A 19,957-nucleotide genomic window follows, 5' to 3' on the forward strand; every position below is an offset into this window, starting at 1 on the left:
TGACTTAGCTAGCCAGATGTCTCAATTTTGTTAAATTTTTGTCAAATTAATAACTTTTGTACTTCAAAATGAGTTGTGAACTATTTTATACTAATTCATTTTAAAGACTGAAGGTTAGGCAGTAAAATAAGATGAAACAATATCCTATTAACATTTCTAACTGTTAATAATTGTCTCCTCCTTTTACCTGTTTATTTTTAGTAAATGTTAGTTTTATACAGTATTCTCTTACGTGTTCAAAGGCCTTGCATATACCTTCTCTGGGGTAAGCAGAAGGTTGATATATTTCCCTCAACTAAACTATATCGAGTTGTCATTTATTCATCTATTAAAATGACTACTGATCTGGGCAAATTACTATGCCTTTCAGGGTTTCAGGTTGTTTTTCTTCTTTGTTTTTTTGTTTTTATAAAATAAAAGTTGTTTTAGACTAGGAGTCTGTAAACTATATTCAGCTGGCCATATTTGACTCTTCTTATATAGGCAGTGAAATAAGAATGGTCCTTAATATTTTTAAAAGGTTGTTTAACAGAAAAAGACTAATACGCAACAGTGATCCTCTTTGGTACGCAAAACCTAAAAATATTTACCTTTTGATGTTCTTATATTTACAAAATATTATCCAAGGATTATAATGCTAAGAAATAGGGCACACAGATCTTTTTTTAATAATTAGAATGTCTTGATCCTTTAAAGTTAATTCATTTGTGTTAATTTATTGGGAACATAATTAATGAAGTTGTATATTGTATAAACTGTCTTTTTATATATGGGAAGGCAAGCTGGAAAAAATTTAAATTTCCCTGGTCAAATTAGTTTTGTTTTAGGGATAATTAGCATGTAAAACAGTACCTTTGGCTAGGAAATGTCTAAAAAGTTTCTTAAAATAATTAATGCAAGTATTAAATGACAAATTGGGATATACTGTTTTTTTTCTATGACTAAAATCACTATATTTTTATGTTTTCTTTCCTTCCATTTAGATAGAAGCAGACTTGGGATATCCTGGAGGTAAAGCAAGGATTATTCACAAGGAATCTGATATCATTACTGCCTTTGCTGTTAATAAAGTAAGTGCATAGACTTTTTATTCTTTGATTATTAAGTATTCATTGTTGAGGAATGTCTACTATTATGTCAGTTTATTCAGTATTAGTAATTCTCTTTCCCAAAGCTAATTCTCACTGCATAAATTTCAATCTGAGTAAGTTCCTTTATTTTATAAAATGATTATATTGTTTGATAATTAAATTTATTGGATATGTAGCAGATAAAGTAATGTTTTATTACTACCCAGAAAGAAATATCAAATATTTATATATGCAATAGCCTTTAGAATTTCTACAACACATTAAAGCATTTAATCTAAAAAAAGGCTTTTTATTTTCCTTATATGAATATGTTGAATGTGGTTGTTAATACTAGATCAAATTCAAGTTTTTACATGACTTACAGAAATTCTCACTCATTGACTTATAGCTACATTAGCTGTGTAACAAGTTTCTTCTTTACATTCCTTAGTCTTCTACATAACATGTTCCTTAAAGCTGTCTGTGAGCTCCTTAAAAAAAGAATAGCTTTAGATATACAGTCGTCCTAAGTCAAATTTATTTTAGAGTGCCTGGGTGGCTCAGTGGGTTAAGCCTCTGCCTTCGGCTCAGGTCATGATCTCAGGGTCCTGGGATCGAGCCCCACATTGGGCTCTCTGCTCAGCAGGGAGCCTGCATCCCCCTCTCTCTCTGCCTGCCTCTCTGCCTACTTGTGATCTCTGTCTGTCAAATAAATAAATAAAATCTTTAAAAAAAGAATTTATTTTAATCACTTTCTCCTTCTTTCTTCCCTAAATGCCTTGCTGCACAGTTTTATTTGCATACACACACAAATACACCCATACACATAAGGACGTATATCTCCTTTTTCACATATTCCACATATTCCTAACTTTAAAATAATTTTTAAGTATTATTTTAATAAATACCCTACGGCATTATGCATTCAGAATCATTTCACCAGTTGGTTCTCTATCTTCCTATGAAATATTTTTCTTTTCTTTCATTTCTCCTAGATAGTTCCTCTATCCTTCTGTCCTCATCTTTCCCTATGTCCTTTGTCTCATTTCCCTCTTATACACACCCCTGAACAGTGACTAGTTCTGTTGAAGACAGGCAGGTTTGGAATGAGCCCCTTAACCAGGTAGTTCTCATGTTATAGCATCTGTGCAATATGTGGTATAGTATATGTCAATACAAATAGAAAGCTATTGTCTGCACCCAACAGCTATCTTCCTTTCCTTGAAAAAAATATGATGTTAAATATTCTGTGCTATAAAACAAGCTCACTTCTTTTTCTTTTTTTTTTTTTTTTTGGATATATATAAGTAACTAGTAATAAACAGTCATCCACATATTATATAAAATCTCTTGTTCGCTGTGCAAGAAGAGTGTACCTGTTTAATTTTTATTTCTCCAGATTGATTATCATTTTACAGCTTGTTAAGTTTGTAGATGAGAAATAATACCTTTTTGGGGCGCCTGGGTGGCTCAGTGGGTTAAAGCCTCTGGCTTCGGCTCGGGTCATGATCTCGGGGTCCTGGGATCGAGCCCCGCATCGGGCTCTCTGCTCAGCAGGGAGCCTGCTTCCTCCTCTCTCTCTGCCTGCCTCTCTGCCTACTTGTGATCTCTGTCTGTCAAATACATAAATAAAAAATCTAAAAAAAAAAAAAAAAAAAAAAAAAAGAAATAATACCTTTTGCTTTAAATTCCATTATTTTAAAATGCTGATGAGATTGAACTTTTTTCCATTTGTTTAGTTGTGAATTATCTGTGTTAAGAACTGTGAAAGGTCTAAGATTTATTACTAATAACAGAAGCATTATCCAGAATATCAGCATTTATGCTCTAGTTCCCTGTGTTAATATTACCACAAGTGGCAGGGAGGAGGCCAAATGATAACTGCACACAGAGTAGGTTGTGTTATAGGAAAGGAACACTGAGTTTAGGGAACCTTAATTGTCTCTAATGTACATTAAGAGTACCTGCCCTTGGATCTGGAGGGAGACGCTATAGGCATATAGCCATTCTGCAGAACAAACAGCAGTCAGTAAGTCACTCACTGGACATGCAGAAACAGAGAGACCTGTGGAGAATTATCTCCAAGCAGTCTCATTACATCCTTTTTCTATTTATGTCTGGGTATTCATTTTTTACTTTTGTTTTTGTATTAGCATTTTACGTAATGGAAATGTTAATCCTATTTTCTCTTTGCTGTCAACATTTTATTTTCTCTTTTCAGTTCATAGATGTTTAAAATTTTGTATCATTTAATCTGACCAACTTTTTTTTATTAATATTTATTTATTTAGTTTAAAGAAGGATAGAGAGAGAACGTGGGGGTGAGGGAGAGTGGAGGGAAAGAGAGAACCTTTTTTTCCCCCAAAGATTTTATTTATGTATTAGAGAGAGAGCACAAGCAGGGTGAAGGGCAAAGGGAGAAGCAGACCACTAAGCAGGAAGCCCAATGTGGGACTTGATCCTGGGATTCTGGGGTCATGACCTGAGCGGAAGGCAGACACTTAACCAGCTGAGCCAGAGAGAGAGAGAGAGAGAGATGTTAGCACACTCTGCACTGAACTTCTATCTCATGACCCTGAGATCACAACTTGAGCTGAAACCAAGAGTCAGACACTTAACGGCTGCACCACTTAGGTGCCCCCTACAGTGTCCAACTTTTAATTTATGATTTATTCTGACAAACTTTCCCTACTCTTTTTCTGTCTACCCCTGTATCTTTCCATTGTGACCCTTTCCCAAATTCTGTTTTTCTTATTTAAGCCTGAAAAGCTTTAGGTGAAAGTGATACTATCTTATTTGAATAATGTACTTTTATTTCTTTAGTTTGATGTTCCTTATCTCTCTCTACCTTCTAGAGCTTCTATCCAGTACCTCCCTCCACATTTCAGAACTGTGTAAACCTTAGAGAGATTGTACCACACTAGCAGACCGGAGAGAGTGCTGGGAGAAGAAATAAAGTGGTACATGCATTACCGTTTAGAGGAGACTTTGTGTTAGATGCTCTTGAGTTCTTAGAACATAAACATGTCTCTAAGCTCAAGCGGATAATTATTACACTCAAGATTTAATTATTAAAATTAATTTTAAGTATTCATTTGTGATAATGCTGTCTTTTCTGCATCCTAAAGTTTCTAGGGGCTATTTTGTAGTTTCCGTTTTTAGAAGTGGCCCATATACATGTTGTGTTTTTTTATTTAAAAATTATGATATGATTTGTTTTTCAGGCAAATAGAAACTGCATAGCAATTGCATCAAGCCATGATGTTCAAGAACTGGATGTTTCTGGAATTCTAGCTACACAAATCTATACTTGGGTAGATGATGATGCTGAAATGGAAACCAAAGGGTACTTTTATACTTTGTTTTTAATTCATTAACATTGTGTTAAATGATATCCACAGAACTATAACTTCCAAAAGACTTTTAGAGGAGTATTCCTAGATTGTGAGTATAGTGGATACTGATATGATACAGAATGGAAAAGGGGTGGCAGGCACTTTAAAGAAAGGAACTGAGGGTTAGAAGAGAGTAATCTGCAATTGTTCACATATGAAGTTACTATCTCCGAGTTAGGAGTTAAGAGCTGAAGAAAATTTTAGAGGGAAATACAAAAGCATATATTAGAGGTTTCAGGAATAAAGGAAGAAATGAAGAACTAATGGGTTGCTCTCATTCCGGTTGACGTTCTTTTGTAGATCAGAAGATTTCTTGGTTATACATGCTCGGGATGATTTAACAGCTGTGCAGGGTACAACCCCATATACACATAGCAATCCCGGCACTCCAATCAACATGCCTTGGCTTGGCAGTACACAGACTGGCAGAGGAGCATCTGTGGTATGTAGAGTTCAACATACTGTGGATAGGGGTGTCTGGATGGTTCAGTCAGCTGAGTGTCCGACTTGATTTCAGCTCAGGCCTTGATCTCAGGGTGTGAGTTCAGGTCCCGCATTGGGTTCCATGCTGGGCATGGAGCCTACCTCAAAAACAAAAACAAACCCCACACACAAAGTAAAAATACTGTGTTTAACTGTCCCTTTTCCCCCCTCTAGTTGAATAGATAAAGGGTGATTTAAACATATTTTTAAAAAATCCTTAACTTTTTAGTAAGTCATACTTGCTGGAAATTATAAATTTAGATTGTGAAGAATAATATGTATTTTCATATGAAAAAGATAACAAAATTATTTTAAATAATTTAAAATAGAGCTGTATTTTAAGAGCTATATTTAATTATTTGAAACTTATTGGTACAAATCAGGCATCAGCAAGCTGTGGTCTGTCGGTCAAACTGTTTTTATGTAAACGTGCTTGAGAGTAGTGTTGACTTTTTTTCAGTGGTAGAGAAAAAAGTCAAAAGAAGAATGGTATTTTGTGACACAAAAGAATTATATGAAATTCAGATTTCATTATCTATAGGCAAAGTTTTATTGGAACATAGCCACAGTTATTTGTTTGTATTTTGTCAGAGGATCTTCTTGAGCTCTGATTAAGATGTGATCCATGTTTATCCCTCAATGAGATTCTTTTATTAATACTTAATGATGCATGGAGTCAGAGAAACCCAGGACCAGTAATTCTTTCAGTGGCTTTCTGGTGGTGTGGTTATTTTTAGTTTCCTAATTCCTATAGAATTCTTTCCTTGGCCTCCCCATCTCTACCAACACACACACTAATTTTTTTTTTTTTTTTACTAATTAGTAAGGGTAGTTATTTTAGTAAATGTTTAATCATCCTTAATAATACCTGATAGTGTTATATATTAATGTAGTTCCTCTGTTGCTCATAAAACCTTATTTTTGTTCATATAACCTTACTATGCTCTGAGATACCTGTTGAGATAGCTGTTATAATTACTCCTACTTATCATTTTTCAGATGAAACTTAAGATCCAGAAGGGTCTAGTGATTTAACTTAGGTCATTATCTCAGATTTTTGGTAGAGCTTATATTAAAGTCTTCTATTCCTCCTATCTAGTTCACTGATTTCAGGTAGGAGTGTTCGAAGTATTGAAGAGTTTGAAAAGCAATCTAGGAATTATTCAAGTGAACTGTCTTGGTCGTTTACAGTTCATTTTTTCCAACTGACAGATACATTAAAATTCACTTCTAAAACCTACTGATATTATCTTCTTTTAAAGGAAAACTTACAGAGAATATACAAAATATATAAAAAGAAGTAACAGGCAATTTCTCCAACTCCACTTTCAGAGAATACAATGAACTTCTTCCTTTAACAGTATCTTGCTGGTCTCTCTGCTTCCACACTTGCTCCCTGTGTTCTGGATACAGCGGCCAGAGTTGCTCTTTTCTAAAGAATCATTTAGGTTGTCACTCTGGTGTTTAAAACTTTCTGATTTCCCAATACAACTTTAAAAAAACAAGTCCTTAAGGTGGCCTCTGTGGTCCTCTGTGATCTAACTCCTGCCAGCCTCTGCAGCCTCTTCTCTGTTCATTCTGTACCTGATTCGCTTTGCTGTAATTACAGTGGCCTTGAAAGGCCACTCAAGAAGTCTCTTGAGAACATCAAGCTCATTGCCCTGTCAGAGCCTTTGCCTTGCTTTCTGCTTCAAATGTTCTTTTTTTTTTTTTTTTTTTTCTTTTACCATTCAGATCTCAGGTCAGGTAGCCCAGGGATTTCCCTTGCTTCTCTAGTGAAGGCATCTGCCCTTCCCCACTCTACCTGTAGTCACTCTGTATGTCATTACTATCCCCCATTTTATCTTCTTTAATGGCCTGTATCAGTTTTGAAATTATCTGTTCACTATTTGTCTTTTTTAACATACTCTGTAATGGAAACTGTGTGAGAGATTGTTATGCCTGCCTTAGACACTGATGATCTCTAACTAGAATGGTGTTTATCATATGGTCAGTGCTCAGAAAATACTTGTTTTTACTCCAAAGCATTATAATACAGAAATTTACCTTTGTCATTCTTGTTAGGATAGGATTTCCTTTCTATCTCCATCTTAGTAGGACCCCTTTTCAGGAGGGGATCATTGTGATTTGTTAGGATAATTAGTCTAATTGGTCCCACTCTGTCCTCAAGAAAAGACACTGGTATTATCAGGTGGTTCTTTTTTATAAGGATCTTCTAAAATAAGTTATGATTTCTTTCCTTTATATGTTCTGCATATGCTCTTAGAAATTTTATTAAACCTGTGTTTATGTATTTTTTGCTTATGGTTTTACTTTGATACTTTAGTCAGAAAGAAAAGTAAAAGAAAAGGAATATTTAGGCGTTCCTTTAATTAAAGGAACATGAGATTTCAACATCAAGTTTGCTAAACAGAGGTAACATTCAGGCAGGTTTTTGTTTTTTTGTGGAGAATTAATGAAATATTTTCTTAATTCTGTTGCTTTATTGAATTATTAATTCTAACAAAAAAAGAATACTTGTTATAACCAACTTCTGTTTTGTAGTAAAATTACAACTATAACCATCCTTCAGTATTTCTGTCCTTCAACACTTCTGCTTGCCAGCTCCTTCCTCCCTACACAATCCCCACTTTACTCACAACTTTAGTCTAATGGACAATTTAAAATCCACAAGAACAAAAACACAAAAAAATCTACTCAAGACTGATACTATGAAGCTTAGGATAACATATAATTGTAGTTATGGTGCTGTATAAATAGGAATTGTTCTAGTAATTAAAATTATCTCTTTAATTTCACTTATTCTTATTTGACAGGCTATTTAAATCATTCACAACATGATTTAAAAATGGATAAATTTAAAAAAAGGATGAATAGTTCCACACTATCAGTTAAAAATTTATACAATTTTCTGTTCACCTCTTTTTTTTGTTTTTTCACATGCTTCTGCCTATCTTTTTAACCTTGTACTATTCAGGATTTTTCCAATAAAATTAATGGGATCAGAAAAGAATTGGCAAGAAAGGAGGTAAGACTAAATTCTCAAGGTGAATTTGTTCTTAGAGCCTAGTCAATGATGCTGAAAATGTATGTACACTTAAACGTGAGAGAGCTGAGCTATTAAATTTAATTTCTGTTATTACATTTAGTATTTTTAGCACCCACAATGTTCAGTAGGAATCACATAAAAATAAATAAATAAATGTTATTTGAATTACCTGTCACATTTTGTATTTTTAATCCTACTTTTTATTGTAACTATAGAAGAATGATTTTTCTTTGTTAACAGATGATTAAGAAAGCCATTAATAATGTCAGAAGAATGACTTCTCATCCAACTCTTCCTTACTGTAAGTTGATAATAATTAGCCAGTGTTCTAAGGATTTAAAGCAGGTTTTTAGTTTCAGTTGAAAGGTAGTCAGCTATTTTACTTTTTTTTTTAATAGAGAGTGTCTGCTAGCAAATAAAAACATTTCAAAATTGGATAACAATAGAAAAAGAAATTTTCCTGAATTAATAGAGAAGGCTAACTTGATGCAGTAAATCTTTACTATGTTGACTGCATATTTCTAAGTTAGAACATTTTAGTTTTGAACATTTCTGGACACTTCATACAATTAGAAGTTATAGTCATAATTAATTGTTTTAATAATGAGATCACTCCCTTCTTTTATTACATAGATCAGAACAATACCTTGGTCACTTATTGGCTCATCATAGTCACTTTGTATTTTATTAATATTTTGTCAGTTTGCCTTTTATCAGACACACTAATAGTAGGCAAAGGAAGTAGTTACTAGTAAGTTCTTACACTCTCAGGGAAGATATATTATTTCAGTTAATATTCTTGGGAACTTCAAAAGTTTTTCTCCTTTAACAAAGAACTTAATCAATGGGGAATTTATTTGGACATACTGAAACAGAGAAAAAACAAAAAAGACAACTTTAAAAATATTTGTGCGCTAGAATCAGCATTCATATTGGCATCTCAATATTCAGGTTTTCTTAATATGATTTTTAAGTTGTGCCTCTCATCAAGTTGCCCCAGCACACAGTAATAAGCACCGCGCCTGTTAATTAAAAAACATTCATGTTCCTTCAATTTTGTAACATATAAAAAATTATACTATTATAATGAGAGATATTCTGATAAGATACATTTGACAAAACCAGTGTTCTTTTCTACTTCACTGTCCTAAGTAGTACAAGCAGCTGTTATCAAAATTGCATATCAGTGTCCAACAAAAGGGTTCAAAAGAGCTATGTATTTAAAATGAAGAGAGTTACTTCTATTACGGATCCTAAAGGTGTGAAATAATGTAAAAATTAGTGTTTTTACTGCATTGAATCATTACTACTGATAATTATACTTAACATAAATTGAGTGGTCCATGTTAAGCATATTTCTAAATGATTCATATGGATGGATTATCTTCTTTACTTCTCATAGCTATCTCTTAACTTACATATCATTATTCCCCTTTTACAGGACAATTTGAAATGGGTTCATGGAGATTAAATAAGGTTCCTCGTATCACAAAATTAGTAAATGGCAGAGTGATGAATTAATAATTACTTAGCTTATTCACATCCCTCAGTGAAACATAACACATTTGAGCTATCCAGTCAGTCAGAATAACTATCAGAAGTGATTTTTTTCTTTACCGTGCATGACATTCAAGACTTTCTACAGTCTTTTTTTTTTTCCTAGAGAAAATATATAAGTTTAAATGTTAATAGTAGGACTGATAAGAATTGGCTCTTTAGTTCACCCAGAAATTTGTTAACTGGTTATTATATAAAGTATTTATTAAAGGCTATTAAAAGATCATTTCAAAGACTATTAAAAGATAATTTCAAAAGGAAATAAAATTTACAGAGGTCTGATTTAATTGCTTCTGTTATGTAGTGTGAGGGTATATTCTGAGTCAAATGAAAGTACATCAAAAAACTGTTTTTAAGATTAAAAATACTCAAACGAAATTTCATGACAAAGGTAAGTTCATGTAAATTGACCATGATTCATTTCAAAGGTGTTTCTTTCATAAAGGTCTTCACTTGGATTCAAAAATAAACCTTCCAAAGATGACAGTAATAAATTTGCAATTTTTGCCCTTTATAATGCAGATCTGACAGGAGCTCAAGACGGAAGTGTCCGAATGTTTGAATGGGGCCATTCTCAACAAATAACCTGTTTTCGATCTGGTGGCAATTCAAGAGTTACTAGAATGAGATTTAACTACCAAGGAAATAAGGTAGTATATAAAAATATAAATGGGAAGAGGGCTTGATTATTTTGGAAGTTTATAAATATTACTAGTCTGTGTTTCTGAAGAGAACAGTTGAGTGAGGTAATGATAAATTATTAATCTATATGGATTCTTCTTTTATAAAAGTCTTTTCAAAGAACACTTACATTCATTTCGTTCTTCTTGGAACGACATTTATTTATGGGTATTCATGTTTTGTGTGTATATGTGTGTATATATATCCATTAAAATTCACTTAATGATGCTTAAGGACCAACTGTTATAGGACCACCAAATATATTTTTGATTAAATATTCCTACTCTCTTTGTCCTCTGGAACCTACTCAAAGTATGTTCAAGTAGCAAGTAACATCTGGGAGCTTATTAAAAATGCAGATTATTGTGCTCCATTCGGCAGCACATATAATACTAAAATTGGGATACAGAGAAGATTAGCGTGGCCCCTGAGCAAGGATGACACACAAATTTGTGAAGGGTTCCATATTTAAAAAAAAAAAAAAGCAGATTAACTCTACTGCAGACCTACTGAGTCACCATCTGCATTTTAACCAAATACTTTTGTGATTTGTACCTACATTAAGCTTTTGAGGACTGGTCTAGAGCAGGGAATCAACAAATCATGGCCTAGCTACATTTTATTTGTAAGTAAAGTTTTATTAGAACACAGCTACCTCACTCATTATTTCTTTTCTATAATTACCTTTCCACTACAACAGCAGAGTTCTGGAAAGCGAAGACTTTATAGATGGCAAGGCTAAAATGTTTACTATATGACCCTTTAAGAAATAGTTTTTCAACCCTGCTCTAGAATATCCCTTACTGTCCTCACTTCCCATAATCCTGTTTTCTTCAGACCGCCTCTCTGCACCCCCAGTATCTCACTATCACTTTAAACAACAATTATAGGGACATCAGCCTGTTCTTTGTCTTCAGAACCATGCTTCACTAAAAAGACACAGTGGCCTCACAGATGGTTCATCTTGCCTTGACTTTTCTCTCAACTTCCAAACCTTTAACTCTCCTCACGTGTTGTTTGTATCTTGGTGTGTTGCAGTCTTATTGCCTACCACATTTATCACTTAGCAGTGTTACCATTTCACAAAAGTCAATGATAATTTTTCAAGTAGCTATGAAATAAACTTTTGAGAGTATATGGTTTCTTAATACCAGTTGGCAACGTTCTTTGCTCCTTAGTGGGAAGTTGAGGGGACTTAATCTAGAAGCTTTTAGCATTCCACTGTAATTTCAGTTGTGTAATGTATACTTTAGTGCTTATGCTTTTCTACTTTGGTTGTCAATACTATATTGCTCCTTAGCTAGGCTCTGTACCTCAACTCTTACCTTTCTAATGCATCCTTCATATTGCCAACACAGTTGTATAACTAATAATAGAGTTATATAACCACACTATAAGGGAGATCACATTACTGGTTCTTTTCAAGAGCCCTTCAAGGCTCCTCATTGTATCTAGAAGACCATATTCTTTAGCACGGCATTCAATACCTTCTGTAGTCTGAATTATTTTGTAGATTTAACACTCACTATAGCTTTCAACATAAATCTTAAGGCACAAAAAAACTATTCTTCATTACCTGCCCAAGTATATTTAACAATCTACTTACTGTCCATTCACCATAAGCATGATGAAGCCAAACAGCACAACAGCTAAGCATGCTGTCTCCCTTAGTGTAGGGAAGCCTACCATGCTAAATAAAACAGAGGACAGTAATCCTGGTTAGTTTGTCAATTATGAACAGAAATGGACTAAAAATGCCTAAAAAGAGGCATTAAGTGGAATAAATGACCTGTGAGCAACAGTTCCTCAGATTCAGGAAGATACTGCATTCTAAAATAAAAATAAGCTGCTATGAAGTAAAACCAGTAGAAGAGGAAAGAATTCTTGGAAATTTAAAACATGTGATTCCCAAAATTGTGTTATTAGAACAACTAGTCATTATAAGGGCTGAATCTCAGAATGGAAATAGTTAAAAATCTAGTTTGTGACTGGAAGAACAACTTAGGAAATTATCCTTTGATAAAAATAATACAAGAAACAAATTAAGACTAGACCCAGGAAAACTTAAAAAGACATTTAAAAGGTATTTCAGAAGAAGAAAAAAAATGATGGAATAGAAAAAACACTATATTCAAAGGAATTAATTAGAATAAAAATATTCCCAAATCAAAGAAAAATGGAATTTTTTAAAAGAAAGGACCTACCAAGTACTAGGCAGAAGTATTGAGAAACATCACATGCCTAGATACATCCTGATTATTTGATTTTTGTTTTTTTAACCCAAAGATAAAGAGAGCTTCTAGGAAGGAGGAGGGGTAAAATGATTACTTAGAACCTCTCCACCCCTCCCCTCTAAATTTAATGGCATTCACCTACTCAAAAATAAAGATTACACATAGGAAAGCAATATTCACAGAAGTCTGATGGACAATGAATGGAAATTAGTTGTCATCATCTGTCCAAACGTTCATTCAAACTTGATGAAAAATACATTAAAAAAATGTATTTTTAAGTGTGCAGAGATATAACATGTTCCATATATCCTTTCTAAAGACCATATGTATGTCTTCTCCAGAAAACAGGATAAATCACAAAAAGGATAGACTTTGAGAAAATATCTGTAACATTCTTTGTGGATAAACAATTGGATAAACAATGAGTTACTGTTCCTAATATTCGCCTTATCAATTTTTTAAAAAGAAAATAGAGAAGTAGATAAAGGATATAATCAAGTCAGTTTACAAAACAACTATGCATGACCAACAGTCCTGACTCATAATTGAAGAAATACATATTAAAATTAGCCTTTTTTCTGTATACCAACAAATATTTAAAATTTTAGTAATAAGCAGTGTTGATAATGTGTAAGAAAAATAGGTGTATGAATTGATATTACCACTTGATTACCAATTGATTAAATTTTAGCTTCACCTGCCAGTGTTAAATGATGCTATTTGACAAAGCTTTCCCATTTCTAAATATCTATCCTACATAAATACTCAAAGGCTTATATACCAGAATATTTATTTATTTTAAAGGTTTTATTTATTTATTTGAGAGAGGGAGCGAGAGGGAAAGGGACACAAGCGGGGGTAAGGAGAGAAGCAGAGGGACAAGCAGACTCCCCACTGTGCAGGGAGCCCGACACTGGGCTTGCTCTCAGGACCCTGAGATCATGACCTGAGCCAAAGGCAGATGCTTAACCAACTGAGACCACCCAGGTGCCCCTTGGTATTAGGGAAAATTGGAAACTGTCCATAAAGGAAAAAGCTTTCAAACAAGTCATAATACAACATATAGTTTAATACTACACTGCACAAGAATGAAGTAGATTAAATGTACTAATATGAAAAGATGGCTATAACAGGTAAAAAATGTAATTGTAGAACTGTATATTTATTACGATTCTCATTTTTTAAAAAACCCTGTGTGAATGTTGGACTGTTCATAGAACAGATTTGAAATGGAACACATCACATTGTTAATAGTTTCTAGATCTGGAGATGGGAGAGGGCAAGGGTCCGAAGTAGACATTCTTTTTATTTTATAAACTGTATATGTTATTTTTATAAGCTAAAGAAAAAAAATGCTTAGTCTTCCTTATCCTTTTATATCTGTAACATAACAGTCCCTCATTGAATAATTTTGACATTTTCTCAATCAGATTACCCTGAGTTCCCACAGTGGGAATTCTTGTTTTGTTTCATTTTACTTTCTACTCTTATTGACACATTTTTCTTATATATTTCTGGAAGTCCTTGTTTTTTCTTGGTCATAATGACAGTTTTCTATTTTATATATACTAAACATTTGTTGCATGACTTAATGTGTAAATCTATTATCCTATTTTTTGAGTACTTTTAGATAATATATAGACTCTGCTTTTGGTTAGTATGATAAAGTGTATGTCTGATGTTTGCTTATTCTGTGTGACCTGGAATTTTCTTAAGCAGCAGCTAACTTTTTCTGGACTAGATCCATGCATAGGTGAAGTAAAAGTCCATTTATCAACAAAATATTTGAGATCAAAATATGGGATTCACAATGGGGGTATGGGTTGATATGTACTTTTGTATTAGTATTAGAAACTTAAAAAAAAATGTTTTTCTCTAAGTTTGGAATTGTTGATGCTGACGGATATTTAAGTTTGTATCAAACAAACTGGAAATGTTGCCCAGTAACTGGAAGCATGCCCAAGCCATACCTGGTAAGCCAAAAACTCTTACCTTTAAAGTTTTTTGAATTTTTATTTTATTTTATTTTTGTTATTTTTCAGAGAGAAACAGAGTCAAGAGAAGGGCAGGGGGAGAGAGAATCCCAAGCAGGCTTCATGCCTAGCATAGAGCCCTACATGGAGCTTAGTGTCATAACCCGGAGGTCACAACCTGAGCCGAAATTAAGAGTGGGATGTTTAACTGACTGAGCCACCCAGATACCCCTTGAATTTTTATTTAATTTAATTAATTTATTTATTTGACACAGAGAGTGAGCATGAGAGAGAGAGCGGGCAAGCACAATCAGGCAGTGGAGAAGCAGGCTCCCCACTGAGCAAGGAGCCCAATGTGGGACTCTATCCCAGGACCCCTGGGATCATGACCTGAGTTGAGGGCAGACACCTAATGGACTGGGCCACCCAGGCGCCCCTGAATTTTTGTTTTAAAGAAATCAGGAATATACATTTGAGGCAATAAATATTAAAGCCAAAAAGTGAAATCTCTTTAGTTCTGTGTATACAATCACTTTACTATAAATTCCTGTCATTGTGTTATGTGAAAATTAATCTGTGAGGTTTGAAAATTCTTAGTCTCTGGTAATTTGGAAAATTAACCTGTATCGAACAAACGTGGTACCTCCAGAGACCCATGCAGCCTGTGGGTTACTCAAGCCCTTTTCCATCCTCACTAGGCTACAGTGGGGATTATACCTAAAAAGAATGATCAACAGACTATGCATCTGCTGGGGTTGGTTTTTTTTTGTTTTGTTTTGTTTTGTTTTTTGGCAATTAGCCCTTATGAACAAACAAAGTAGAAAGGATATGTTATAGCTAGCACAATTATTTTCTTGCCCATGTCTTTTCTTTTTTTTTTAAGATTTTATTTATTTATTTGAGAGAGAACAGAAGGAGGAGCAGAGGGAGAGGGACAAGCAGACTCCATGCTAAGTGCAGAGCCCAACGTGTGGCTCGATCTCACAACCCTGAAATCATGACCCAAGTGGAAATTAAGTGTCAGAGCTTAATTGACTGAGCCACTCAGGTGCTTCTTGCCCTGTCTTTAAAAAAAAAAAAAAAATGATACATCTCTATTCGGGACTGCGCAAGCATAATGAACCTTCTGCAACTTCAGAGAACACTGAGTTTGTATTTAATATATTTTTAGTATATGTGCTGCCGAAGCGAGCACTAATATATTTTTCAGTGAAGCCCTTTATAGGACTAAGCAATACCTATTAGGAAAATATTGAGAATATAAATTAAGGTTCTGATAATTCACTCAAGGTTAAATTCTGGGATATGGTACTGATTTAAACAAAAGCAGGCAAGGGGATGGTTGGTGAGAGTACTTTGCAATAATATTTTTCCTTATTTTTTTATTAAGCCAGTGGATTTAAATATATGTTTACATTCCCTTATGGGCTGCCTCTTTTTTTAAAAAATAAATTGGGTTGGGGGCGCCTGGGTGGCTCAGTGGGTTAATGCCTCTGCTTTCGGCTCAGGTCATGGTCCCGGGGTCCTGGGATCGAGCCCCGCGTCGGGCTCTCTGCTCAGCAGGGAGCCTGCTTCCTCCTCTCTCTCTGTCTGCCTCTCTGCCTACTTGTGATCTCTGTCTGTCAAATAAACAAATAAAATCTTTAAAAAAAATAAAAATAAAAATAAATTGGGTTGGAAATGTACATTATTGGTTTTGGGGGTTAAAGTGTATTTTGTTTGTTTTAAGGACATATCTAGGGGTAGTCAGGGGAAATGGGGAAGTGACTCAAAGGAAAAATCTTTTATGTGTTGATTTTGATATACTTAAAAAAATCATTTTTTATTGAAACGAAACATCTGAACAAGTATAGCTTGGAAATCTCTGTAATAGACTAGACCTCTCATATTAAGTTACTGTTTGATGGAGTGTTCACAAACATTGTAAATTTTCTAGTTTTGTTGACTTAATAATATGTTTATATTCACACATTTGAAAAAATATTTGACCACAACAGACTTTTAACTAAAGGAAACAAACTGAGGGTTGCTGAAGGGGAGGTAGGTGGGGGGATGGGGTATCTGGGTGACAGACATAAAGGAGGGCATGTGATGTGATGAGTACTGGGTGTTTCATGCAACTGATGAAGTATTGAATTCTACATCTGAAACAAATGGTGTGCTGTATGTTGGCTAACTGAAATTAAATTAGAAAAAGAAAAAAATTATTTAAGAGTTTAAACATTTCTGAAAACAAATAATTTAGTCTGAGATAATCTAAAATTCTAGTTTTTTCTAAGAAAAAATTTCTCATAGATATTGAGAAATATTAAACAATTAGCCTCCTTTTGTTTTCTTTTGAACTTTTAGATGAACAAAAGCACAGGGTCTCGTAAAGACTTACAATGCATATGGTTCAGGGAAGTTGTGTGTGTGATAGAGAAAGAAAGAGGAGAGGCAAAACATGTGCCACATGTTCAAAATTGGTGAATTTGCATAAATGGTATATCAAAATTCTCTTTATTACTCTTGAAACTTGTCTAAAGTTTGGGGGGAAAGACTCAAAAAGTTTAAGTAAGCCACAGATTACATGATCCCTTTTTTATTAATGCGTCTACTTGGTTATAAAATTGCTAGTGACAGCAGTAACATTTGTTTGTTTCTAACTGTTCCAGACTTGGCAGTGTCACAACAAAACAGCCAATGATTTTGTCTTTGTTAGTTCCTCCTCTTTGATAGCTACAGCTGGTCTTTCAACTGACAATAGGTAAGAGATTATAACTAAAATTTAAGTGTGCGTCTGTATAGCTGAACTTTATTTTTTATTTGCTTTGCATTTTTGTGTCTCAAGAATGTTTTCACAATTATGCTTTTCAATATTTTATTATAGAGACTTGCTACTTAGAGTAGTTTTACTGTTCTAATTGTAAAGGTAGGGAAATTTTGGTGGCCTTAAAAACAAAATCCATTCCTTCTGTATTATTAATATTGCAATGTTAAGACTTCAGGAGAAAAGAATTTGATAGTGAAATTAATTTTTCTCCATATTATTCCTTATGTGTTAAGAAAGCTTGAGGCAAAAAAGAAGAACTATTATTTATTGGTTCACCTTTTTCATTAATCCTCATGGTGGCTCTCTTAGGTAGGTATTATTAGTGTTTCATGATAAAAAAAAAAACAACTAGAAACTCAAAAGACTTTTTAGTTGAACAGTAGCTAGTGAGTGGCAGCCTATCCCCATCTCCCCCAAAACCTTAAGTAGGTAAGAAGATGTCTCCTCCTGCCTCAGTCCACAACACCCCGTTTCACTTCCCTTGTGAAGCAGAGTTCTGCTGAGATTGCTGAGCTTTTCTATTTATCTGTGAAGCCTTACTTTGCACTACAAATTGGATTGTAGGAATATGGAGTCTTCAGCCCATCTTGGATAGAAATTCTTGCGTATGTTAGTGCCTCCTTTGCCACTAATAGAAAGGAGTAAAAGCTACTCCCATTCATAGCAGAAATAAGTTTTCTTTGTGTTCCAAAAAAATTTAGGGTGTCCTGCTATTGGTATATGTCAGTCCATCTGTCAGATTAGAGAATCAACAAATACAAAAAGTAGTTTCTGTATTCAGGCTTTATATAGCATTATTTGTAAATAAGTGCCAGTCTAAAGTTACTTAGTTTTTTAGGTTAGTAATTTTTTGAATTTTGTGTGAAAACTAATCATGCATAAATATATTGGTTACTTGTATTTGGTTCTTTTATAAATTTAAGAACTTTTTATGAGAATAAGGTTCAATTGTTACTATAACTATATGACACAGCTTATTTTTTATTCTGTTGTTAAAATTTTGTGTCATTCAAATAATTTTTTTTTCAGGAACATATGTTTGTGGGATACTCTCGTAGCACCTGCCAATAGTTTAGTCCATGGTAAGTTTTGAAAGCATTTTGTAAATTCTGCAAGTCAAGAAATTCATAAAGTAAAAGAATTTTTTAATGGCTTGTCTTTAATGACATATATTTATTAGCCTGTGAGGTTTATTTTGCCCACAGTGGCGCAAACTTTGAAAGCAGAAAAATGCAAGATATGTAATTAACTCTTTACTATACCTGATGAAGGATAGTAGTAGAACATAGATAATATAAAAATCATGTTTTTACTTTGGATCTGATAACCACTCCTACTCCGCATTAGGACTCTGGGAGTCCTAACAAATGCAGTAAGATAAGAAAAAGAATTAAAAGGTATACATTTGGAAGAGGAGTAATAAAACTGCCTTTATTCACAGATGACATGATTGTGTAGAAAATCTTAAAGAATCTACAAAAAAAAAAGAAACTTTTGGAACTAATGTGCAAGTATAGTAGAATCACGGGATACTAGGTCAATATACCAAAGTCATTTGCTTTCATATACACCAGCAATGAACAAGTGGGATTTGAAATTTTTAAAAATCACCATTTATAATAGCACCCAAAATAATGACATACTAAGATTTAAATGTAACAAAATACATATAGCCTTTGCTGGGGAAAACTATAGAAAAAAGATAAGAAATCAGAGATGTAAATAAGTGGAGAGCTAGTCCATATTCAGTGTTGTTAGCCAATGTTGTTAAGATGTCAGCACTTTCCAACTTTACAAATTAAATGCAATCCTAATCAAAGTCCCAGCAAACTGTATTGTACATATCAACTGGTTCTTCAAGTTCCTATAACGAGGCAGCAGGCCTAGAATACTGGGTACTGAGGAAAAAACAAACTTGAAGAACTCACACTACCTGATTTCAGGACTTATTATAAAACTACAGTAATGAAAGACATTATGTATGGGTTAAGAATAGATATAGATCACGGAACAGAAACTAAACCTTCTAGAAGGTCTGGGTGACCTTAGGTTTAGTCCTGGGTTTTTAGATACAACCTCTAAAGCAATATCCATGAAAGAAATTATATATTCAAGACTTTAAAATTACCCTCACCTTAGTATCTACATGGCAAGTAAGCATATGAATAGGTACTAACATCAGTCATTAGGGAAATGGAAACTAAATTCCCCATAAGATACTACTCTATACCCTAAAATGGCCAAAGTCAGTGATTCTAGAATACCATGTGTTGGCAAGGATATAGAGAACTTGGAACCCTCATGGTTTGCTGAATGAGTATAAAAGGGTACAGCTGCTTTGGAAAACTGATTGGCAGTTTCTAACAAAGTTAAACATGCACCTATATATATACCCCAAAGAAATGAAAACACACGCCCACAAAAAGACTTGTATAGGAATGTTCTTAGCAGCTTTATTTATAAAAGCCAAAAACCAGGAACAACACAAATACGTCCAACAGGAACCTGGTCTATTTATGTAATAGAATACTATTAAGCAATTTTAAAAAGGCATGGCCTACTACTGATACATGGGACAACATTCATTAACCTCTAAAACATGTTGAAGGAAAAGAAGCCAGGCACAATAGAGTATATACCACAAAATTCTACTTATGTGAAGTTCAAGAACGGGTAAAAGTAATCAGATAGAAATCAGACTAG

At 33.8% G+C, this 19,957-nt stretch overlaps 1 protein-coding gene and 1 long non-coding RNA gene across 2 annotated transcripts in view; one reads left to right on the top strand and one right to left on the bottom strand.

Moving 5' to 3' along the window:
• The window catches only part of DMXL1 (Dmx like 1), a 125,059-nt gene that overhangs the window by 99,239 nt on the left and 5,863 nt on the right, over positions 1-19,957 (top strand). The window contains exons 34-41 of the mRNA XM_080804998.1: positions 984-1,070; positions 4,295-4,416; positions 4,766-4,907; positions 8,238-8,298; positions 10,077-10,204; positions 14,350-14,442; positions 17,097-17,188; positions 18,284-18,336. Coding sequence (XP_080661124.1) covers positions 984-1,070; positions 4,295-4,416; positions 4,766-4,907; positions 8,238-8,298; positions 10,077-10,204; positions 14,350-14,442; positions 17,097-17,188; positions 18,284-18,336 — 778 coding nt within the window. The remainder of the gene's footprint in view (positions 1-983; positions 1,071-4,294; positions 4,417-4,765; positions 4,908-8,237; positions 8,299-10,076; positions 10,205-14,349; positions 14,443-17,096; positions 17,189-18,283; positions 18,337-19,957) is intronic.
• The window catches only part of LOC308343820, a 50,965-nt gene that overhangs the window by 13,909 nt on the left and 17,099 nt on the right, over positions 1-19,957 (bottom strand). The window lies entirely within an intron of this gene.

Source organism: Martes martes (assembly GCF_963455335.1).
Source record: "Martes martes genome assembly, chromosome: 5".
Lineage (NCBI taxonomy): Eukaryota > Metazoa > Chordata > Mammalia > Carnivora > Mustelidae > Martes > Martes martes.